The sequence below is a fragment of the Terrapene carolina genome, unplaced genomic scaffold, assembly GCF_002925995.2.
Source record: "Terrapene carolina triunguis isolate 2854851 unplaced genomic scaffold, T_m_triunguis-2.0 Scaffold192, whole genome shotgun sequence".
In the NCBI taxonomy this organism is placed as follows: Eukaryota; Metazoa; Chordata; order Testudines; family Emydidae; genus Terrapene; species Terrapene triunguis.
Genome location: NW_020664543.1, coordinates 22,581,024 through 22,606,409, shown reverse-complemented (window position 1 = coordinate 22,606,409; position 25,386 = coordinate 22,581,024). Strand labels below are relative to the sequence as shown.

The 25,386-nt window shown below is 47.4% G+C and overlaps 1 protein-coding gene across 1 annotated transcript in view; it reads left to right on the top strand.

The window, feature by feature from the left end:
* The window catches only part of NTN1 (netrin 1), a 214,637-nt gene that overhangs the window by 176,554 nt on the left and 12,697 nt on the right, over positions 1–25,386 (top strand). Inside the window, exon 6 of the mRNA XM_026654489.2 lies at positions 10,982–11,056. Within this exon, the coding sequence (XP_026510274.1) occupies positions 10,982–11,056 (75 nt within the window). The remainder of the gene's footprint in view (positions 1–10,981; positions 11,057–25,386) is intronic.

The window sequence follows — 25,386 nt, the reverse complement described above, 5'->3', positions numbered from 1 at the left end:
AGGATTTTGGAGTCTCTGGCCAGGAGGGATTTTATAGTACTGTACACAGGAGAGCTGTTACCCTTCCCTTTATAGTTATGACAGGAGGGCATGCCGCTGCTTCCGGGAGCTGCTTGAGGTAAGCGCCGCCCAGAGCCTGCTCCCCCGAGCCACTTCCAACCCCCTGCCCCAGCCCTGATTCCCCTCCCGCCCTCCGAACCCCTCGATCCCAGCCTCCTGCAATCCCAAATCCTTCATCCCCAACCCTGAGCCCGCACCTCCAGCCAGAGTTCTCACACACACATCCGCAACCCAACCCCCTGCCCCAGCCCTGATCCCCTTCTCGCCCTCCGAACCTCTCGATCACAGCCCAGAGTAGCCTCCTGCACTCCAAACCCTTCATCCCCATCCCCACCCCAGAGTCTGCAACCCCAGCCGGAGCCCTCAACCCCCCACCGTGTTCCAACCCCCTGCCTCAGCCCTGATCCCCCTCCTGTACCCTTAACTCCTCATTTCTGGCCTCACCCCGGAACCCGCACCCCCAGCTAGAGCCCTCACCCCCTCCCACATCCCAGCCCCCTGAGCCAGCCCGGTGAAAATGAGCGAGTGACTGAGGGTGGGGAGAGTGAGCGACAGATGAAGGGAGGAATGGAGTGAGCAGGGGCAGGGCCTCGGAGAAGGGGCGGGGCCTCGGAGGAGGGAGTGGGGCAGGGGTGGGGTAAGGGTGTTCGGTTTTGTGCGAGTAGAAAGTTGGCAACCCTAATTGCAGAGCACTTTATAAACCTCATTTAGCCTTTCTTTAAAACCTGCACAATAGAGGTGGGTTCTGAATCCCCTAAATAAACAGGGTAGGAGCCATTCTGGTGCATAACGAGTTGAAATGGGGCCTTTTACTTGATACAGCCTTCCTCTCATTCATTCTTCTAGTCACATCTACAATACAGCAGCATTGGAGCATACAGGCTGCATATGGGGGGAGAAGGTGAAGGAGGGGGATGGAGAGGAGGGGGAAGTGAAACCCGTTTTTTCCTGAAGTCTTGTCTTTTTAACTAAGAGGCCCAAACCAACACCCCAGATCCAAAACCCTTTGGGGGTGTCTGAGATACAAAGCAGGACCCAGATCTGAATTTCTCAGGCCAACCCGATCTTTGTAACGGGATGAAGTGCCGGAGTTGGGAGTGTTTGAAATCCAAACACTCTATATTCCTGCTCTGCTCTGTGACAGCCTGCCTTCATACCCTTCAAGGTGCAAAACAAGAAACTTGAACACTTTGAAGAATGCTTACTACTGGGGGGGTGGGGACAAGGCCGGGGACCAGATTCACCTCACACCAACAGACAGCCTGTACGCACTAATACTAGAACTACTGCAGCCTTCTCAGGCAGGGGAGGCTTTCTGAGTTGTATCAGGTGAAAGATGGCAATCCATGCTGCATCTGAACCTTGGGACTGTGCAGCAGGAGTCGGGGGGAGGTGAGTTTCAGTCACTGATGTGCTGAGGCCAAATGTTCAGATCTGGGTGCTTAACGTTAAGCACCTAAATCTATATTTAGGCAGTTACATCAGTATTTAGGTTAGGCACACAAATCTCAAAATGGTTTTAAATGTTTCTAACTCTTTATATCCGAACGGCATTTGGTTTCCACTACTGCAGTGTGGTTTTAGTAGAGTTGTGAAGATCATCTTTAAATCACAAGTGAAGTAAGTTTCCTGGTTGCAGCTTAGCCTGGGCATGATGGGAAGTCCCTGCCTTGCACTGTTCCAACTAGAACTGGGCAGAAATTTTTTGGCAAATACTAAATTTGGAGAAAAAAATGCATTTGGAGGAGCACTGAAACAATTAGTGAATTTGGATTGAATTTGACAACAGTTTGGCCTGAAAAAAATGTAAAAAAAACAATTCTGAAAAGTCAAAATATTTCATTTTGACCATTTCAAAACATTTTATTTCCATTTTTTAGTCCAAACAGCATTTTTCTTAGAAATGTGGTTCATTTAGAAAACAAAAAAAGGGGGGGGGGGAGGAAACCACCCAAAAATTAACCAAAACAAAATGAAAAACAAAAAAAATTTGTTTTGGGTTAACTTAAATGAAATTTTTTTCAGTTTTTTTTTTGATTCAGCAAAAAAATTCCAAAAATACAGTTTCAGTTTGAATCGATCTGTGATATTTTTTGGATTTTTCAGGTTAGTTCCTGAACCAAAAAAGCCATTATTCATTCAGCTTTCTCCCAGATCAGGAAGGAGGTGCACTGGTAGAGCTGAGTGTGGCTGGTTGTCCAGCACCTGACTGCACCATGCCTGGCTCTCACCAGCACTAACACTCCCTAAAAAGATGGAGGGGAAACATTGTTTTTTAAACTAAAGTGACTTTTTTCAGGAGAAAAAAAATTAATAAAACAAACAAGGTGTTTAGCCGTGAAAGCCCTTCACATGGCCAGAGAATTAGCTAGATCAAAGGGACCGTCAGCACCATAAAGCCTGTAAATGCATTGCTGACATATTTTACTAAGCTGACATGGACACAAAACAGTCTCCTGCCACCTGCTGTAAGACCTTGGTTCGCTCTCAGAACAAGTAGTACCAATTGCATCTTTCCAAACTCCCTCTTGCTCAGTTTACCACTGAGACTCAGTAACTGCCTTCTCAGTTCGTGTTTTCTCATGGAAAACCATCCAGTCACTCCCATGATATATGGTAAGATTTTTTTTCATGATGTTTCCCCTCTCTTTGATATTGGCAGGTCTACAGCCCATCGAAAAGGAAAGCATGGGCTGGTGGGAGGAACATATACCTGGGAATCTTGAGGTTTGGGTTTTAGTCCTGCCTCAAATTTCCTGTATTTTCAATTTCCTAATTTGGATGCCTAAAGTAGGCACTTAATGTCCTTTGTTTGCCACCCAAGTGCTGATCTACTCCCTTAATCAGAATTTAGGTGCTTAAAATGGGTATTTAGGGTCAAGAATATGTATTTAGGTGTCCACATTTGAAAACTGGCTCTTTAAACCTCTCTGTGCCCTGATTTCCCCATCTGTGGGGAACAGGGATGATACAATGAAGGGAGTTTGTATGGCTTGGTTAGTTCAGGTTTGTAATGCACTTGAGCCCTCAGACGGAAGGTGCTGGACTAGTGACAAGTGCGGAGTTATACTGTAGTTTCTCCTTGTTAAATAGATTTGAATCCAGGAGAGCGCATGGGTAACCTTGTGAGTCAGCGGGTCCCAGATGCAATTTGTGCTGGCTGGGTTTAGGGGGAGAGCATGCTATGTTCTCAAGCAAGAGATCATGTCTGTCAGGCAGGAAGAGACAGGAGAACCCAGCTTTCTCGCCAGAGAAGCAAGGCTCAAAACAAAGGAGTTGTTTGGGGTGGAAAGTCTCCACCCACTCCAGGAAGTCACCTGACCCATTAGCATTATGGCCGCCAAAACATGACCGAACAGTGACATGGCGGCAGCTGTAATAGTTAAGAAATAGCTAGGATTGATTCTATCCTCCAGCCCATCCCTGAGAGGCAGAGCAGAGGGCAAAACCTCCAGCCCAGAACTGCTCCCCATGGGACCGGGACAAATGGCAACTTGACTCTACCCCGTTGCCCTTACAGCTCAGTTCCTACACTACACTACAGGTTCCCCTCCCTCTCGCAGCAGGCCCTGTGTCGTCCTGGTCACTATCACTCCGTCTGGAGACAGGGGGTGAGTAGAATGTCTAAGGTGAAAATTATTCACCTATTTGCTAGGCAGCTCCCGCTCTCGTTGCTTCAGCCACGTCCTTTGGTCTCTGGGATCCTTCGTCTAGAGGGGGATTACCCCATGGTTGGTCCTTGTTAACCCAAGAGGTGTGCAAGAGAGCACCCGCATCTCTCATGAAAGCCAGTGGGAGCTGTAGATACTCAGCACCTTTCACAATCAGACCAGGCCCACTCAGCCTAGTAGGCAATGGGTGTATGGCGAGGAAGAACACAGGGAGAAATAACTGAGGCAGGAAGTATCCTACATCCCTTTAATGGCCTGTATGTGTTGCAGCAGTGCTCAGTGTATTCCAGTTGTCAGCAAGTCGTGTCTCCTCCCCATTTCCGACCCCCGCACCCAGCAACCCTTGGAGCTTGGCTCGGCGATCAGCTTTCAGCAAGGGAGCAGCAGCACAGTAAATCTTTCCACCGGAGTCTGAGCTGTTGAAATTATGTTTGATGGACTCGAGCGGAATCTTTTTTTAATCATTAGGCAACGTTAGTGTAATAGACTACAGCGCTCTCTGTGTGCATTTGGCTTGGCTAAGAGGTGACCTTTTTAATATTAAGTATGCAGCACAGCTCATTCGCAAGCACAAAATCTGAGCTTTGTTTCAGAGATTTAATTTGTCAACCGAAACAGTCTCCAGTGGGTTTTCTAGCAGTTTGAGAAAGGAGGGAGCTCAGAAGGTGAAAGACAGAGAGAGAGCCAGGGGACCCGATCCACCGGTGATGTAAATCAGCACTGAAACCAATAGAGCTCTGCGGATTCACACCCGCTGGGACGTGACCCATTGACTTCACTGGAGCTACGTTGATTTACATGAGTTGGGATCCGGCCCTCCCGATTTCATTAGAGCTATGCTGATTTATACCAGCTGGGGAATTGGCCCATTGACTTCAATTTAAACCAGCTGAGGCACTGGCCCAGAAAGTAGAGAAGTGAGGAGGGAGGAAAAAGGAAGAGAGGGCAGAGTAGGAAGGTCTGATCCAGCTCTCCCTTACTTCAGTAGAATTACTCTTCATTGACAGTGGTGAAAGCCAGGGAGTGCCAGGCCCAGAACATAGAACTAGATAGTTAATTAAGAACTAAAGTGGTTCCACCTGGTGCATGAGGCTCACAGTATCTTCATATCCACAGCTGCTGAAGCACAGAGGATGTTTTCACACCACAGCTACCAGCAATCCTTGCTGGGCACCGTTAGGCTGTTTCCTGTCATGTTAAGAATCACCGGCCCTGATGCTACTCCCTGCCCTAAAAGCAGGACTGAGCCCAGGGTGCTCGAATGTGCTGATTGCTGACTCAATGCGATATCCGTTTAGGAAGTACATACTGGCAGGCCAAGTTCTGGAGAGTCAGTCAAGTTTGGATACTTCTCTGAATCTTATCCCAGGCTCCTGGGTTTGGAAACCTCACAAGGGCAGGTTTCTTGGAGTTCCTAATCTCAGCCCAACTGGAAATACTATGAGAACAGCCTGGTGATTGGGAAGTGCAGAGAATTTAAGCCACAAGAAAAGGTTGCCAAACTTCTCTGAAGCTCCTGAAGAGATGTGGGCTCATTTCCATGCATGGTTCCAGACAAACTCCAGGGTGATTCTTGGTCTGGGATTAATCCCACTTTCTCTAGCAGCAGTACTTCTGGACCTGATGCTAAGACAGGGCAAGCTATAGGAGATGGACAGAAAGCCTTCCTGTATTGACATGCTCAGAACGGCTCCCGCTGGCTCAGCCAGTGACGAATCTCCTGTTTGGTTCTAGTAGAGGTGGTGCTTGTGGACCACACTTGTCCTGGCTGGAGTTTTTGCACTCCCAAAGTGAGCTTTGACCCAGATCAGGGACTCTGTCTACTGGTCATGTCCCCCCACCAGCTAGCAGACACAAGGCAGCCTCTGCCATCTTGGGTAGATTGGGCTGGGCGACCATTAGCCATTCATCCAAGAGGGCATTTTTGCTCTAGCTTATAACTAATGTTACATCCCTGCTGCTCCTTTCATTCATTTCATTTGGTACAAGTATCAGGATGTGGTAACTTGCTCCCTGTGTTGTCCTGCAGTTAGGGCAGCAGATTGATAGACAGAACTCCTGGGTTTTAGTTTCTTCTGCTACTAACTTGCTGTATGGCCTTGGATAAATCATCTCTCTGTGCATCATTTTCTCTTCTGTGAAATGGGTATTACAAAGCCTAATTAGTGAGTATTTATAAAGCTTAGAGATCTTTGAATGACGTGCTATAGGAGGGCAAAGCGTTGGTAATAATCATCATCGTAGTGCATTAGTATCCAGAAAATGTCCTGCCTGTTGTTCCTGACTAGAATCCCATTAGCTGCATATTCAATGAATCCGATTGCTTGTCTCAGATCTGCATGTTGCTTAGCCAGATGCGTTTGGTCAGAGCCCTGTCTGTTCTGGTTAGGTCAGGGCCTTAGGACTTGTTCTCTTTGCAGACTCTTCCACACAAGTTTTCTTTCAGTGTTCATCATCTGGAATCTTTCACAATTCCTCAGCATTGTCAACATTAAAATAACCCATCCTGGACATGGCCTGTGCCCTCAAAGGATGGTTTGGTGTTGTCTGGCCCATAGCAAACATTGGCCTGCCATATAGTGTCGCTGCAAAAAGAGGACAGTGCATCTCCCGTGGTCTGAACAAAGGGAATTCAGGGTCATCAGCAGTTCCTCCTGTGGCTGCAAAGTTCAAGCCAGGACTTAGGGTAGCCCTTCATGGTGACATTAGTCAGCACAGTCTGAGAGCCAGAGAGAACCACGGGATCTGTCTGTGACTGCAGCCTCCATAAAGAATCTCCTTTATATGAATTGCAACCAAGTTCTGGCCCTTCTCTACCCCTGCAGAGGGTATGACACGCAGACAGGTTTAAGGATTACAGAGGAAACCTCTGAGGACGGGCAGTTGAATGATTGTCAGACTGCAAGCCCTATAGGGTTAGTGAAAGAAAGGGCTAGATATTATAAAAGATTCCAGCTAAAGCTTTGTGCCAATGCTTTTATGGGATATCCACTCTCTGTTCCAGTGTGTTTCAAGTCTTGCTTAGAGAGACAAGGTGGGTGAGGTAATATCTTTTATTGGACAAACTTCAAGTCTTGCTTGACATTCAGGGTCACATTAGAAGAAGAAAACAAAGAGCCGTAATGATTTCTATAATCCGTTGGCCCTCGGCTATTCTTTTCCATTTAAAAGGTTCTTGGCAGGTTGGGAGCATGGTAGGGAATCTCAGCAGGGCTTCTGGCATGGAAAACCGTGTTGTTTCAAATGATAGGTTTTGCTTCTGGCCCCGACTTTGATTAGATCATATTTAGAGAGAACAAAGCAATTTATCATCATTTGCACTCTTCTGAGGGATGGGAATAAAGTTGATAGCAGTCAAGAGACTAGTGTCTGGAGAACAATAGGAGCGAATGGAGATGGGCTGATGAGGCCGTGTGTGTATTTGGTTAGGATTAGACTGGGAGCTAGGGGTTGGGTTGGAGGTGGAATCAGAGTTAGATTTTGAGATTTTGCAAGATTTTAGCCCTAACTGCTGGAAGTCTGGAAGATTAGCCATTATGGAATTTCTATCATCTTGGTCTCTTAGCAAGACTGTGGCCACCAGGGCCGGCTCTAGGATTTTTGCCGCCCTAAGCAAAAACAATTTTGGCCGCCTCCCCCCCCTTCCCCCGTTTTTTAATTACCCCACCCCCGGCCCCGCCTCAACTCCGCCCCTTCCCCAAATCCCCAGCCCTGCCTCCTCCCCCCAGGCTCTCAAGTCTGGGAGGGAGGGGGAGCAGCGGCGCGCGAAACGGCCGCTCGGGATCTCCCCCTCCCTCCCAGGTTTGAGGGCCTGGAAGGGAGGGGGAGCAGCGGCGCGCGAAACAGCTGTTTCGCGCGCTGCGGCCGCTCGGGATCTCCCCCTCCCTCCCAGGCAGCAGCAGCGGAGGTGAGCTAGGGCGGCCGGGGCACATTTTTAGGGGCGGCATTCTGGCGCCGGCCATGCCGCCCCTAAAAATGTGCCGCCCCAAGCACCAACTCGTTTTGCTGGTGCCTAGAGCCGGCCCTGGTGGCCACATCCCAACCAGAACCAGAAAATAATCTGCTTCTGAGTTTAAACGTGACCTGGCACCAAAACAATTGGCCGGGTCTGGGATCAGGGGATTTGAATTCTCCCAGATTTTAAAGCACCGAGGCGCCCTAACTCCCATCAAGTTAAGCATCTAAACATTTTGAAAATCCCACTAAGTGCCTATCTTCATCTTTAGAGGCCTAAATACCTTTGAAAACCTGACTCCTGGTCCCTTGGTGTTGGGCAACTGCACTTCTCCTGGCTGTACCTTGTATACTTAGCAATACAGGAGGTGCATTCACCTAGCAAATAGGTGAAAAAGGCAACTGGTTCTACCTAACACAGGACCGGATTTTGATACTCTTGCTCCTGTTGAGTAGTAACTTGCTCCATTGAAATCCGTGGCACTACTCATGGAGTAGGATACATACGTTGAGGAGTAAGGGTGGCACTATTGATGCTTTCTACTTAGGCATGCCTGGTATGTCCCAGCAGAAGTCAGTTGGCTAATGCAGAGGTCTGTGTTTTCATCACGCATTGGAGTGCTGACTTCCCACCAGAGTCAGCACAGGTTCAATAGAACAAACTTCCCCAGCAATTCTGGAGAGTAACTCCCGTTTCAAATAGCTATTGCAGCTACAAAGGCCCTAGTATTCACCCACGAAAGCTCATGCTCCTATACGTCTGTGAGTCTATAAGGTGCCACAGGACTCCTTGCTGCTTCTAGTGGGCTTAGAAACCTCTCGTTCTTTCTGCACCTCTCCAAGGTTAGGAGAGTGGTGGGTAAGGTGTTCCTAGTTCCCAGTTACTTCCCCACGCTGTGCCTCTGTTACCCCTCTACCCTTGGTCTATTTAGATTGTGAGGTCTTCCAGGCAAGGGTCATTTCTCCCTATGGGTTTGGACAAGACCTACCGCAATGGGGCCCTGGTCTCAGCTGGAGCCTCCAGACACTACAGTAATGCAAATAATAAGAGCAGTGTAACAGGGTGGCTTGTGTGTGGGCTGGAGAGCCTGGAGCTCAGGCAGCCCTGATGGCAAGAGGAGCCCCACCTGAGAGGAATCTAGTGATTCCAATATGAAAGGCAGCAGGATGCTGCAAAGAGGGGCATGGCTGGGAAAGTAGCTGAGCTTGCCAGAGGCAGTACAGGTGGCCCGGCTGTAAACGGGATGCTTGGGAAACAGGACGTTGTGTGGAGCTGGGGCTGGTGGATGGAGCAGCTATGAGGAGCACGTTATGCTGCTGCAGAGTCCTAGCCAGACCACGCTGGAGTTACAGGAGGGAAGGTGAGCTGTGAAGCTGTGTGTTTGTTCTGGACATTTGACAAAGTTTGTTGCCAGCCTGAGGAGTGCCGGTGAAGAGCAAATTAGGGGATTTGACCTTACAAGGTCACTGGAGACTGAGTGAGTTAAAGGGGCCTGTATGAAGGGGAAATAGAGGTGGAATGGCCACAAGGTTGTAAGCGCCAATAGTGCTACAAGCAGCTTCAGAAGATCAGGTCCAACGCTGGAGGAGATGCAGGCAGACACTGCACGGTTCTGTTTAGAACATTCCAGCCAAAGGCTTATCTCCAGCAGCAAATTGCATCAGGTCAGAATATGAGCTCGGGGAGGTGTGTCAGAAAGTCACCTGCAACTTCCCATCAGCTGGATCTGGGCAAACCCTGCTGGGACCAGTGGCAGATGGCTCATCTGCTTGTGCCCTGGCAGCCTTGCCCTTCACTGACACTGCTTCCCTTTCCTGATTTCCTCCTCCCCGGTCCTTAGTCACAGAGCTCTGGTGCCTCTCAGTGGCATTTGCATTTTTTTAAGGATTACCAAAAAACTGCTTAAAAATGGGAGAGGTAAGAAAGATGTTACAGAAGAGGTATTTTTGTGTGGATATCTGCCCCGATTCAGCCTGGCCTCCTGCCTGAGTCAAACTCTCACTCCCTTTACATCCTCCCCTCCCATCGGGCCCATTTGCAGCAGAGCAGCCATGTGCACCAGAACCTCTAAGGCCAATGGTGGAAGCACCAACATCCAAGTCATTTAAAATTGTTACAGTGCCAAGGTGCAGTGTGGCCATGGCAACATGGCCATCGCATGGTTGCATGTGACGTTACTTTGTCGCCACCTTGTGCCAATATATTTGCACATCACAGTGCAGTGTCATGGCCACAGGGGATGGATCGTTTGATGATTACCTGTTCTGTTCATGCCCTCTGGGGCACCTGGCATTGGCCACTGTCAGAAGACAGGATACTGGGCTAGATGGACCTTTGGTCTGACCCAGTATGGCCGTTTTTATGTTCTTATGGCAATGCAGTGTACTGCTGTTACATCATCACGTTGCAGCACGGCTGCATCATGACGTGTTGTCTGCTCCAGCCACGTGGCCAGACTTAGAACCGCCCTGTCAAAACTGGGATGGCTCTGCCAAAATCCAAGCAGGGAGGAGCCTCCGATGTATCAGGAATAAGTCAGTATCCAGTGGGCTGAAATGCATGGAATTGCTCCAGCACAGCAAACACAGTCACTATGTTGCCAGCGCTGCCAGAGCAACAGTCCCGGCTCCATCACATTAGTGGCAGTGGAACACAGGCTGGTGTTCGGAGGAGTAAAATCATCATGTCACAGCAGTAGGGCCCATTAGAAATGAAATGTTCCTACTGGGGTATTTTATTTGCACACTCCAGTAGAGTGGACACCAAAAGGCTTTGCTAATGCTTCATGGGCTGCTAATTTCCTCTCTGACCTCTTTTGTTGGAGTGTGACCCCAGCCAGAATCTCTCTGCAATGAATGCCAAAGCCTGCCACAGGCCTGGGTTAGGGGTTACAATGAGGCCTCTGTGGGCTTTAATCAGGCTCCAGTTTGCAGTTTAAGAACAGGGGGAATTTGTGTGGCTCTCAAAAGAGCTGGGTGGCACAATAAGGGAGGCCCCGGGCTCTCCCATGAAGGCAGAGGCAGCCCGGCGAAGACAGCTAAAGGGATTCGTCAGGCGGGGAGGAGGGAGGATGGCTTCCTTTGTAAAAGGCTTTCTTTAGAAAGGAAGGTTTTGCTGAATGCCCCTGCTAGACGACCCACTCGGGGCCTGGCAGATGGATATCACAGGCATGCTGCTTATTCATAGCAGCCTGCAGCTTGTCTCGCTTCCCCCTCCCCCAGCCTTTTATGCATTTTTAAGGCTAATTTGTTTTGTTAATCTTTTCTTGCCCTCCCGCTTTCTCTCCCCCCTACAGATTGTGACTCATACTGCAAGGCGTCCAAGGGGAAGCTGAAGATTAACATGAAGAAATACTGCAAGAAAGACTATGGTGAGTTGTGCGTTCTTGGCCTTCCCAGCGTTTTTAAAATGAGGGGGATTTTAAAAAAACATCTCTTTCCTAAAATGCAATTGGCCTCATTCATATTCGATGAGACTGCAAGGGATGAGCTCTAGCATGTCTGAACCCAGGACCTGTTCTGCCCAGCATAGTCACAGCTTGTGCAAGAGAGGGGCGTGTATGTGGAAGGGACCATGTGCATTTCCAGGTGCACCTCGGAAGAACTCGTACATATGGAAGGAGCAGAGCGGTCAGGATTCCCATACAGCTTCATCTCTGTTCTAGTGCAATCTCTGTTCATTCCTGCCCCATGCTCTGAGTGTTTGTAACCTGTATTTTAGGCATTATTTTTCTATGGTTTAGAGATGAAATCAGCCTCCCTAAACAAGGCTCTAAATCGCAGTGATGCATGTGTGTGCAATGACACTTCTAAAACATGCAGTGATGCTTTAAAAGTATTTTCAATGAACGGTGAACACAGTTCCCCCAGGGTCCTTGCCCAGCCCCAACACTGCATTCTCTGTTTTCTAGAGTCCTCTGGGGCCACGCCCACGCCTCAGCCCAAGTGATGCATACTCTGTGACGGCAGTGACTTTTTAAAATTGTTTTAGGCTTCGGAAAACTAGTGGCCAATGCTTCTTTGTCATTTGAGTGCATATACCCTTCCCCATCCAGCTACACCAGGCACAGCTATCCCCATAGCACGGAAGGCTCAGGGTTTGGTATCCATGCTATAGGTTATCATTAGCACTTAGCAATTTTCAGAGTGACTGAAACAAGGGGTAGGGGAAGAGAAATGTCTGCAGACACAGTGACCGGTCTGCTGTGTCTTAGCAAGAGAATACTGTGTGTTTTATACAGTAGGATTTTAATGATTGTTCAAGTGAGGATGGCATCCAATTCATTGGGACACCTCCCAAAAGTCAGACCGTGCACAATCAAAAGCTCTTCCGTCTGGAAAGTTACAGTTTTCCAAATGAGATGGGAACATCTAATCAAAAGACCCGCTTCAAGGTTAAGCTCATCCATGCTTTTCCACTTCCAGAGCCCTAACTTCCTACGCTCTGGCACTTACCAGGCAGAGTAGCTGGATAATTTGGCAAGAGGGGTGGTGGTGTGTCACATCACATGACTGAGCAGTACAGAGACCCCTGAAGTCAATGCTGCAGTGCCAGTTAATACCAGCAGAGAGCCTGGTCTCTAAGGGTTAGCTATTGGTTACATATTTCCGTTTTTTGTTTTTATTGAATGTAGATAAAATAATCCCAATGAGCTCCTAAGCTAAACTATCTGCCCCTAAGAAGTAGGGGGACAAGCTTTATTGGACCAACTTCTGTTGGTGAGAAAGACAAACTTTCCAGCTGCACAGAGCTCTTCTTCGGGTCTGGGAAAGGTACTAAGATAGTCACAGCTAAATACCAGATGGTACCGATATACTTATGCAAAATGGTCTGATTCATTTGTAACACTAGTTTTGCCAGTGACTTCTATGGAGTTACTCCTGATTCACACCAGTGTATGTGAGAGAAGTATCATAGATTTTAAGGACAGAAGAGACTCTTAGATCATGTAGTCTATAAACACAGACCATAGAATTTTACTTCTGTATTGAGTCAAACATCAATCCTTTGTGTTTCTTATACCCTTTAATGATACGTTGATGCTTAGATCCTTGGTCATGAAGATATCTTTACAAAAAAAAGTTTGTAATGGAGCTGTGATTTAATTACATCATCAATATCTTTGACGAGTTCTCGGTCCAGTGTCAGCTGCAATTCAAAGTGTTGAGTCTCATCTATAGAGCCCAGTGGGCCTCATTCTGATCCTAGATACTCTGGTAGCATTTCACTGAGGGGTCTCCAAAGAAGTCAACAGACTTACTGTGGGCTTAGCTGAAGTTAAATGAGGTTAGAATCTGTCTTGGCTTTCGGGGAGATCAACCCTGCTTCCCAAGTGTTGCCATTGCAGTTGAAATTAGCTGGGGGTATTCTAGGTGTTAGGAACCAGATTGATGGAAAATTCCTGTGCAATCTGTTAAGGATGGAATCAACGGGGCTCTGTAGAAATGTAACTGAAGGTTGTAGCAATGACTTCAAACATGCCTACAGGGACTGAGACCATTTCTGTAGGGTTTTTTTAAGTCACCTATAGAATTCCACATTAGGGATCTAATTTTCTATTACATTTTATAGGATAGTCCAAAAATCCTACAGAAAAGTGACCATTTTCTGTTTAATTCCATGGGGCTTTCCCATTAGGGTGGGGGGACTGGAGGCAGCAGATTGTGTGCAGTCGAGGACTCTGGACTCCTGAATTCACTTCCTTCGCTAGGATGAGGCCCTGAGCCAACTTCTGTTGAGGTCAATGGGAATCTTCCCGTTGACTGTAATGGAAACTGGATTGGGCCCTGGCCAGGGTCAGCTCCAGGGTTTTGGCCGCCCCAAGCAGCCAAAAAAAAAAAAAAAAGCCGCAATCGTGATCTGCGGCGGCAATTCGGCGGGAGGTTCTTCGCTCCCAGCCAGAGTGAGGGACCGTCCGCCGAATTGCCGCCGAATAGCTGGACATGCCGCCCCTCTCCGGAGTGGCCGCCCCAAGCACCTGCTTGACAAGCTGGTGCCTGGAGCCGGCCCTGGCCCTGGCAGAGCCTGGGCCACCTTCTCCCTTACATGGAAGCTCCTTTACCTCACCCTGGCAGTGTAAAGAAGACTTAAAGTGGGTGTGAATTACAGTTGTATCCACTTTAAAGCCCCTTGATGCTGCCAGAGTGAGGTAAAGAGGCCTTTGTGTAAATGATCAGCTTCCTGTGTATATTGATCTTCAGAGTCCATCTCTAAGCACTGGCTGTTGCCTATATGCAGTGGGGGAGTGGACTGGTGTATAATACACTGTGTAAAGGGGTTCAGATCCACAGCTGGTGAAACTCAGCACATTGCAGGGGCAGGGCCCGACATTTTTAGTCAGGCATGCAGTTCTACACTGGCATTCAAAATGGCATCCTCCATGCAGCACGACCTCGTCCATATGGTGCGTACAAGCCCACCCTATGCGAAGCCTGCCATGTAGGTCTAGAACGTGGCGTCCTCCAGGTGTGTTTGGGGGCCAGATGGAATTGTCCCATGGGCACAGCTGGTTCAAGGGCACACATGCATGCATTGCATACGCTGCTCCAGTGATGTCAACAGTGCTACATCCACTTAGGAGCCGGTCTAGGGTATTTATTAAGGCCTTTTGTTTGTAATAGTTGCCTGTTAGGTTCAGTATTGTACATGCTCCTAGAGATGTACCGGGCATATTTTAAAATCAGTTCTTTAAACTAATGAATAATGAAATAATTACAAGATACTGTTTGGCCATGTTTTATTTCTGTGGGTGTCTTAATTTCATCCCCACCACTCCTATTCACAAGTAGCATATTATATCCCCATCCCATTGTCTCCCTTGCTGGGGGCTAAGATATTATCATCCAAGCCCTGTACCCTACCCATGTCATGTTTGGGGTTGATCAGCATACCTGTGCATGTCGATTTCAAACTGTTGCTGTGTCAATCCAGGGCCAGTTTTTAATGTGATGCCTGGAGCAAGCCCAGATGAGCTCAGCTGAATGCTGGAGGCCTCTGGAAAAAAAATAAAAAGGCATCCTCTCTGTATCAAAGTTTCCAGCAGCAGTGGTAATGGCACCTCCTCCTCCTCGTTCCGAACGTGTAGTCACACCAGCCGCACGGCACATCCTGGAAGTGTTTGCAAACGCAGAACTAATTTCCATTTAACACTCCTTCACAACATCTTTTTCATACAAGGGAATTCCTGGCAGTGGCAGAAATTGCTGTGTTCCGAGATGCTCTGCTTTGGCTTTGTATTCTGACAGCTTCGCGTCAACTCACGCGATCAAGCGCGCACAGAGGGGCAGTAAGAAGAGGGCCCTGTTCTTGTACATATACCCGCCTCCTCTTCCACCCCCCAGCTCCCACCCACCCTCCCTGTGAAATAAAATTCCATCGTGCATTTACAGAATTAAACCCTGAATAATTTATAATCTTTGTTTTCTAACATGGTGGGGAGAGGGGGCAAACTTTGAAACAGCAGCAATCAGGACTTTCCCAGCCAGTCCCACCGCGCAGGGTTTGAATGCAAAATCTGCCTGTTTATTCTTGCTTTATACCACATGGCAAATGTGTTCTGAAGTTTAAATGCAAGACCATCCCCATTCTGCAACAATGAACAGGCAGGGCTGGAATGCATTCACTACAGAATATTAAAAAGGACCCTGCCAATTTCTGCTCCCACTGATACACGAGCCACCAGGGGTTTGAAATCCTATTTTAAAATGAGCCACAAATGTCTTTCCTTAGCGTTACTTACAAGTAGCGCCCTCAATTATTAGAGGGAAATAATTTTAAAAATCACAAGCACTTTTCATCTTTGAAGCTGGGTGTTGACTTTTTGCATTTCACAAGTTAGTTTCAACATCATTTCCAGTCAGTTACAGATCCTGGTTCTCAAGCACTAGCAGTCTTGCAATGTAGGAATTTTACAGCATGGCAACAGTTAGGGTTGTTTCACCCCCCAAAATTCTTGTTTTTATTGATTTAAAAAAAAAATCTCTATTAGGTTTTGTGAAACATTTTTTAAAAGAAGAACTAAAGTTTTGGGCTTCAACAATCTCATGCTATTGCTTTAAGATGCTGTCCTGTCAGATACTACGGTTGTGAATACAGTATAAAAACCTGTATAGAACAGTACAAAAACCTATACTTGCAATGAAGCATTCTAGAGGGATGCATAGGCAGAAAGAGGGAGCTATGGAAGTTGCAATATTTTGTTTATTTTTGTTCCATCCAGTGGCAACATTTGTTAAAAAAAAAAAAAAAAAAAAACAGAACAAAAACTTTCCAAGGAAATTTGTGTATGGGGTTGGGTTCCGATCCTGAGACGTGCTGAGACCCTGCTGGGAAGTGGAGCGTCCCTTCACCTCCACTCAGGCCCCCCAGGATCACACCTGTAATGCAGTTCATACCATTTTCCCATGCCCAAACAGGCCTACGGTCAGTAGATCGTCTTAGCTGGGGCTAAAGAACATTTGGGACTCTACTTTTTCAAGCAGTGATGTTTGAGTGAACATACCAAACGGTATCAAGTCAAATGAAGGAACATCCAAGGGCATCAAAAATGTGTACTTCTTGGCTATGCACAGGGAGAAGAGGGTGGGGGCAAGGAAGCCCAGCCACATAGGCTAGCCGGCACTCATGCTGGTGGGGCCTTGTAAGCATGCATTAGGTGAGGGCAGCCCAGCTTCCGAAACATTCCAGGAGGGAATAAAGGATTGAAAAGGCGCCCGGAGTGATAATAAAGACTTTTTGACTGACACCCCAGCGGGAAGCCAATTAGGAAGCAGTTTGCCTCAACTTTACGGAATGATAGCAGCTCTGAATGTCCTAAAAAGCCCCAATTAGGTTGAACATGGTTACTTCTCCTGTGAGCTAAAGCGGGGAGCTATCATCTGGATAGCTCTGCTCAATAGGGCTTTTTATCTTCCTTTTTAATTCAGTGACTCAAAGCGGATCTTTTTATTTATTTATTTTTATCTATTTGTGCTTTTTTTTAAATAGGCTGTTTCCCGCAAAGTATATTCTGTACAAATATTTTGAGCTAAGCCATGTAAGAGGGATGCAACTTCAATTTAAACCTCAATGAGACTTGGGGTAGAACAAAATTCTTTTTACTTTACTACTAAGTGGAATTAGTTAATGACTTTGCTAAATCCCCGTTACACAGAAAACAAGACCGAGCTGGTAAACTGGGAGGTTGTTAAACTTTCTGAGCTCAGGGCTTTGCAAGCAATGCACTGGGAAGCCTTGGGTTTGTGGGGGTATCTAGGTTTGGGGGTGAAGTTGGTGAGGAGACACCCCCCCCCCCCAATCTTCCTGGCCTAGTGAAGAAGTGCATGGCAGAGGTTACTTCGCAGCTGCTTTGCACCTTGTGTGGTCGTTCACAGTTGTGCAAAGAGGGTGTGGGACACTCGCACTATGGTGTGAATGAGCGGAGGATTCTGACAGGATAGCATTTTACTCCCATTTCCACAGGGGTGAATGACATGCAGCGTGCAAGGCAAAGGAGAATTAGACCCCTGGTTTCCATTCTAATGGAGGTGCAGCCTTCTCTGCAGGCCAGCCCCTGGAGTCAAATGTACGTGGTTTGCTGCAGCTCCATTTGTCTCCTGTTTATTCACAGTGGCTTAGGCCAGATCTACACTAGCAAAGATTTGCCAGTTTAGTTCTACCTCTATAGCTACACCAGCAAACGCTCCTAGTGCAGGTGTGGGTATACTGGCAAAGAAGTTATTTTGCCAGTAATGCTGATACCAGGACAGCAAGCAGATTAAGCTATACCAGCAAAAGCCCTTTTAGGCTTGTATAACTGCATCTCCACTAGAGCTTTTGCCAGGATAGTAATGTAGAAAAAAATCCCATCCCGCCTAACCAACATTGCTATACTAGTAAAAGCATAGGCCTGGACTTAGACCAAATACTCTGGTCCAACTGAGATGTGGTCAGCACTAGAATGTGAAGCAATCCCCCATCAGATTCAAGTACTGAGCCATTCTTTAAGCCACCCTTTGTGCCTACCCCATTCAGAGCTGTCCGACCACCAGGCTGCTACCCAGGCAAATTAGATCAGCCTCAGGGTTGCTCTACTTTACTCAAGCTATTTGTGGTCTCAGAGGGCCAATCCCAAATCCAGGGATCAGAGAGGTGTTGAGATTCCCCAGCCTGGCCCCAAGTGCTGGGTAGTGGGGGGGAGCATTGGAGCTGCTTTGCTAGCCTTACACCATGGAGGGGTCCCTAATGCAAGAGGAATCCTACCTTGGCCAGTTAAGCTGGCTTTAAAGCTGTTTTGCCCTACGAGTGACACACAAAGCAACCATAACTGGCCAGGGAATTTGGCCCAGGGAAGTTTCTGCCCATGTGACTCCAGGGTGAGCATTGGTGCCTGACTCCAAGCCCATGGAGATCTCAGCAGCAGTTCTGTGGCCACCGGTGAGAATTTCGAGCTACATTTGTCCAGGATGCTGCTGGCTGCATCAGCATCACTAGAGAGTCTGCCCTTCTACCAGCACAACTGGGTACCTGGATCAGGTACCTGGCATCAGTATTTGACCCGAGGGAGTGATGGGTGCTCAGCACCTCTGAAAAGCCAGCCACTTATTTAGATCCCTGCATTTCAAGCCTTGGTTTTCCTGTCGGTAGGTGTCTTTTACCTGTGGTGCCTAACCAGTGATGAACAGGAACTATGTTAAACAGTGCCCCCGGCTCCAAGGGACTGAGCCCAAGCAGCTATTGCTGCTGGATATGTTGGAGTATTCACTGACAGCACTAAGCGGGTGAGAGGCCTCAATTAATAGAGGATTAGAGGAGGATAATATAACTAATGCCAGTCAAGACAGGTTTATGGAAAATATATCCTGTCAACTTGATATCTATTTCTGAAGTTTGGCTGCTAATGGTAATAGTGTTGATGTAATATACATAGACTTCTGTAAGGTGTTTGACTTGGTAGCACATGATATTCTGATTAAAAAAACTAGAAAGACATGAAATTAACATGGTACACATGAAAAGCTCGCTAACCAATATGTCTCAGAATGTAATTGTAAACTATGTGTTTCTAGTGGGGTCCCACAGGAATCGGTTCTTGGCCCTAAGCTATTTAATATTTTTATCAATGCCGTGGAAGAAAACATAAAATCATCACTGATAAAGTCTGTAGATGACACAAATTGGGAGAGTAGAAAATAATGAAGAGGACACATCAGTGATACAGAACAATCTGTATTGTTTAGTAAACTAGCTGCAAGGAAACACTATGTATTTTACTATAGCTAAATGTAAATATATACATCTAGGAACAAAGAATGTAGGCCTTACTTAGAGGATGGGAAGCAGTGACTCTGAAAAAGATTTGGGGGTTGTGGTGGATAAGCAGCTGAACATGAGATCCTAGTGTAATGCTGTGGCCAAAAGAGCTAATGCAATCCTTGAATGCATAAACAGGGAAACCTTGAGTGGGATTACAGAGATTATTTTTTTACTTCTGTGTTTGGCACTGTTGTGACTGTTTCTGGAATATTGTGTCTAGTTCTAGTATCCATAATTCAAGAGGGATGTTGATAAATTGGAGAGGGTTCAGAGAAGATCCACAAGAATGATTGATTAACGGCTTAGAAAACTTGCCTTATAGTGACAGAGCTCCATCTATTTAGTTTAACAAAAAGAAGGTTAAGGTGATTTGATTACAGCCTATAAGTACCTATATGGGGAACAACTATTTAACAGTGGACTCTTCAATCCAGCAGTGGGCAGAGAAAGATCTAACATGAGCCAATGGCTGGAAGTTGAAGCTAGACAAATTCAGACTGGAAATAAGGCATACATTTTTAACAGGGAGAGTAATTAACCACTGGAACAATTTACCCAGGGCTGTGGTGGATTCTCTCTCACTGACAATTTTTAAATCTAGACTGAATGTTTGTCTAAAAGCTCTGCTCTGGGAATTGTTTTGAGTCAGGTCTCTGGCCTGCGTCGTACAGGAGGTCAGACTAAATGAGCACATGGTCCTTTCTGGCCTTGGGATCTGTGAATCTGTGAAGGAGCAGTGAGGGGAGCAAAATAACGCAAAGGGAGGTAGGGCCTATGAAAGTCAGTGGGAGTCTCGTTACTGGCGTCAGTGGGCAATGGATAAGGATCCCACTCCTCAAAGGTATTTAGGTGTCTCACTCCTATTGAAAATGGGAATTCGGTACCTAATACCGTTGAGGATCTGGGCCAAGGCCACTAGAGATTTGAGCAAGAAATATCACCACGAGATTCAGTTTGGAACCCAGCTGCTAATACATGTTGGGAGAAATAGCACGACACATACCTAGTGTGTGAGAAGGAGCAACCTAGAGGGAAGCAAGAGTGAGAGTGCCTCAAGCTGAAAATGGATGACACATTAGGCATGAATATGCAATCTGATGCAGCTGCCAAAAGAAAAAAGGCTAGTCTAGTTTTGGGGTTGCAGATGGAGAGGCACACATCATCACAAAGCCCCAGGCCCTTCTCACTGCAGCTCTGGAATATTAGCCTGCTTCTTTTCTTACCATGGGCTTTAGTGGAGTTACTCCAGTTTTACACTGCTGGGAGGGAGAAGAGAATTGGACCAATTGTGATCATTTCTGGGCAACTATTTACTAAAAGAGATAGGCAAGTTGGAGGGAGTTCAGAGAAGAGAAACCCAAAGTGGTTATAGGTTCATGTGGCCAAGCTGAAGAAGTTAAATCTGCATAGCCCAAAGCACAGTAACAAGCTGCAGGTTATTAGAAGGGTCTGAAGTCCAAAGAGGCAGAGGAATAATTTAGGGAAGTACGGAGACTTATAGACTGAATATAAACTTCCCATGGAATAAGTTTCCTAAGGGATCCCCCTATTGCCTGGCCCACTTAGCACAGAACTGGACAGGCCAGTCTGGCGCTGGCAGGGAGATGGACGGGATTAAATAGCCCGTTTCCATCCCTCGAGTCTCTGGCTGTTCCACTCTCTGAGGAGGGAAGGATTCTGTCATTTCCAGCTCAGCTTCGGAATCTCCATTACAATCTCTTTGGCAGTCCCAGACGCTCTCTCCTCACCTGAAGGCTCTGGCACCAGGCCCAGTGAAGCCAAATCCTGAGCAGCCATGAAGGAGAAAGCAAAACCACAGGCTGCGTTTGTAGGGATTCCCGGCTCCATTCCCTAGCACAATAGGATTTGGGCTAATTGGTGGCTTTGGAGGGGCTGAGGACAGGCCTGGGGCAACATAGAAAGTGACTGGGTATTGACCTCTAGAGAAGGTAGCACCTCCAGGTCAAAGCTGAGGTCATTAGGAGGCCAGGGAAGGAAAGATTAACTGCTCCGCGGTATGTTTGTGCTGCGCCACACCTGGCCTGTGAATAAACAGAGGGTTTCAATTTCCAGAGCTGTTAATCTCTTAATTCTTACAGACATGTGCATTATACATTCTCTCCCTCCCCCTCCCCCTCCCCGCTCTCTTACCCCCCCCCTCCCTTCCTCTCCAAATGCAAAAATAAATCTACCCACAGGAACCCTGGGCATTGAGACTTCTTGTTCACAGTCCTTCTGACCTTGCTCGGGAGGGTTCCCTTTGCCCCAGCATGGGCCCGATCCTGCACAACTGAAGCCAGAGGGAGCAGGTTTGTAGCCTCTTCATGGGGACCCCAGTGTGAACAGTGTCACCAAACTAGGAGTGAGCCCTTCCTCCTGCCTCTCCAGAGGGACCTGATCCTGTCCACTCCCACTGACATCTCGGGGGGCTGCTCCGCACCTGACACTATCCAGCCTTGCATGCGAGTTCCCTTCGGCTTTGAACAGCTTCGCTTGCCCAGGAACGAGCGGCAACCACAAGCCCCTTCTTAAAGCAAGATCCAAAGCTGTCCTCCCTGTGCCCCGTGCAGCAAACTCCTTGAGAGCAGAGCGCTCAGCCCCTTTCTGAGTGTAGCAGGAAATGACCCCCCAACACCCACATCCCTTTAGCACACCGAGGGGAGCGAAGGGAATTAGTGGGATGGGGGGCGGCCTTCCAAAGTCGCTTGACTGCCGTTGCACAGTGTGCTGCCCGGCAGCTGGCCCACCCCCGCTCCCTTGTCTCACCAGTCCCTTCCCAATCAACATTTGGAAGAGGGGCTGGGGGGTGGGGGGAGATGGTGGGATCCTATTCGAAAAGGTGAGATCATCTTCTCACTCTGCCCTTTCTTGGAAAAATCCTTCCTTCACTGAGACTTCAGTTAGTCACCCCTTTGTTGAAAGGCATCTTGGCAGCGGCACATGGAAAAATCAAAATATGTTTTGAAAAGGCAACTTTTAAAAAGTATTCCACATAGAAACCTAAACCGATCCGTTCTGAGGTGGCCCCTAGGGACAGACTGTGAGAGTGAGGGGATAACCCATACCTCTGCTTTTTATAAAGCCTCTCTCCAGAACAGAGACCTCCTGTCCGTATTAGTGTGGAGAAACCATATTTCTGAATGCAGGGGGAAAGTCCATGGAGCGGGAGTGAATTGCTGTGAAATCCCCAGCATAACTGTGTCCATATGCTCTGGAACGCTGTGTGGCAAAGGAAAATTCTGGGGGAGAGGAACACTGAGGTAACCTGCTCCTCCAGGGCTGTAATAAAACTGGCGCAAGAATGAATTAGACCGTGCGAAAAGGAAAGGGCCTGGATGGGTCACACCCTCTCAAACAGCAAGAGATTAAACCTCATAAATCTCTGATATTAAACTGGTATGACACGGGTGAACCTAACCAATAAAACAATGCTGCAGTGTGAACGCTGTCTTCCAATACTGGTATGAATGCTGCTGGAGAGGCAGGATGGAACCAGAACCATCTGACTGGATGCCCTTAAACATGAAGAGTTTAGATGAGCTAGGAACAGGATCAGAGCCATTACTGGGATTTGTTTCTGCTGCTATTGCCATCTGTGGCAAAATAGCCATTGACTTCAATGGCAGCAGAATTTTCACTCCCCAACCCTGGTTAGTGAAAACTGAACAGATGCACATAAGGGGCTGGACTAAAGTTGTCTAGATTTAGGTTCAAATCCTGGTTTTGTGACTGGCTTCCTATGTGACCTTGGGCAAGTCACATGATCTCTGTGGCTCAGTTCCTGAGCTATCAAACAAGGATGATGTTACGTCCCTACAGCACAGGGGTGCAATGAGGGTAAATACATTAGTGTTTGTGGGGTGCCCAGCTACCACAGGGATGGTGGGGTGGTGCCCATAGCCAGGCTTATTAGTGAATAAACTGGTACCTGTGTCACTTATAAAAACAGGTCAAACCCTCATGAACTTAGGGTGCTTGGGTGACATGGAACCTGACCCTGAGCCACCGCTGGGTTTAGGTTAGGGCTTGCAAAAGCAAAACCCATCTGAGATTCTCCAGGATGCAACCCAGCCACACTTTAGCCTTCGCCAGCATCTTCCATCTGAGGCGCTCAGAGTGTTTTACAAATGTTAGCTGATTAAGCATCTCAGTAATCCTGTGCAATCAGTGTATTTTCCTTAATATGTTATCACTCACAATAAAATGAGCTGCTAGACACCCCAGCTTGCATGGTGGCATTTTCCATCAAGTACCTGCCATTTGGGGTTCTTTGGAGACTCCTTCCACAAGATACCAAGACCTTCTCTGCAATAAATTCACACACATACCACCCAGCAGTAAGTTGAGCCTGCCTGATTAACGATAATGTTAAAAATAATAGGTAAAGATGAACGTTGAAGCTAGAACATTTTAGGAAATGTTACCCTTTTACAGTATTGCCAACTCTCACGCTATTTGATGCCTTTCTTAAAGCCCTAGCTTCTAGAGTCCTGTGATTATGTCAGAAGCTCCATTTTTGGGGGGGGGTTGTTTTTGTTTTAAAAAAAGTAAATTTCTAAGTATCATAGCTGAGGAGAAAAGCTTAAAAGCAGGGACCCTAAAAACTCAGGAACCAGAAGGCAAATAAAAAGAACCCCAAATTGGTTATATTTGAAAATTTCCTGATTTTTTTTAAGGCAACCTCATGATTTTCAGGACCTGACTCAAGTGTTTTGAACTCTGGGGGCTGACAGTGCTGCTTTCGTTTGGTCTTTTATGATGATGGCCTCCAACATTTTTTTACAATCTATTTTTTTAATTGACATATCAGGTCCTCACATTCTCCTCGTTGTCACATGAGGGTGTAACCTGCGCTACGGTGGGAGGGGCTGCCAGTTGTTGCCCTGTTTAAAGATCACAGCAGTGTATTGCCATCTGGTGGCTGTCTCGGGGTATGTCCAAAGTAAATTTGGTGGGTTTCGAGTCAGCTCCCAGTAACGAGGTGTCCATGCCACCACAACTTCAGAGGAACCTAGGGCAGAATGGCCCATAACAACTGAGCATCTTCCCATCTCTGAGACAGTACCTCACCATCCTGGCTGAGGCATGTCAGTGCTTTAGTGCAGGGGTGGGTGGCTGGCCCTGCAGCTGCCTGTGCTGTACCTGTCCTGTTTTTAAGCAGAGCATTTCGTTCTCTGGGACTGTATCTCTGAGAGCTTTAACCACAACAAAAGGCCCGGCAACAGGTGGAAGTTGCATTGGTTTCACTTACATCGGGATATAAGTGAAACCAGTGCAAACCAGTGTGTGGACACATTTGTATCAGTTCAAAACTGGTTAATTGCAGGGGCAAGCCAAACAGCTATAAACCAGGTTTCCATCGAGTTAACAGCGTCCACGCACAAAGCTGCACTGGTTTAATTGAATTAGTTTCACACCACATCTTCAGTTAAATCCAGGCAACTGTGTGTGTAGACCAGGCCTTGGAGACAAACAAAATCTTTACTCTGGTTTGACTCATTCCTGAGTCAGACCGACATCTCATCGAGGCCAATGTGCCTTTTGCCTGAGGGAGGAGTGTATAAATGGAGCAAATGGTCTAACGCAGAGGTTCTCAAACCGGGGGTCGTGACCCCTCAGGGGGTCGCGAGGTTATTACCTGGGGGTCGCGAGCTGTCAGCCTCCACCCCCAAACTCTGCTTCGCCTCCAGCATGTATAATAGTGTTAAATATAAAAAAAAGTTTTTTTTTAATGTAGACTGGGGGGTCGCACTCAGAGGCTTGCTATGTGAAAGGGGTCACCAATGCAAAGGTTTGAGACCCATTGGTCTAAGGAAAGAAACCCCATTGCTGATCCAAGTGAGGCGCTGTCCTGTGGAATTAACCACACCTGCACATTTCACTGGCTTGAGATAGCAGTGGACCTGCCCGGGTACCCGCGCCACTGGCTGGGAGCCTGGAAAGCAAAGCCAGTTTTGCAAATGCAGGGCTAGGGGAGAGGTTAAGAAGAAGGTGGCTAGCTGATTTTTCAAAGCCCAAAGCAAACAAGAAGGCGAAGGTAGCCAGAGGGATGCCTGCTCTGCTCTCCTCTCGGCCGCTGGAGCTGTGCGCTCCCAAGGTATTCTATTCAGGAACTGGACAGGAGCCATTCCGTGTTGAAAACCAGTGTCATCAGCCCAGGCTGCAGCCAGAGCTCTGTGAAAGCTGTGACTCATTTGATTTTGTTCTCCCCTCAGGGGGTACATTGCTGGAACTTAGCAGCATCACATGGCTGCTTACGGGGCACCCGCTGGTTGCTTCAACAGCTCGCCTCAATTACGAATCACAGCAATTTCGCCCATCATGTATTTCTTATGCCAGGGCTCAGACTAATCCACTTTGCCTCTGATCATCGGGTGGGCTTTGTGGCTTGCCATGTGAGCACCACTG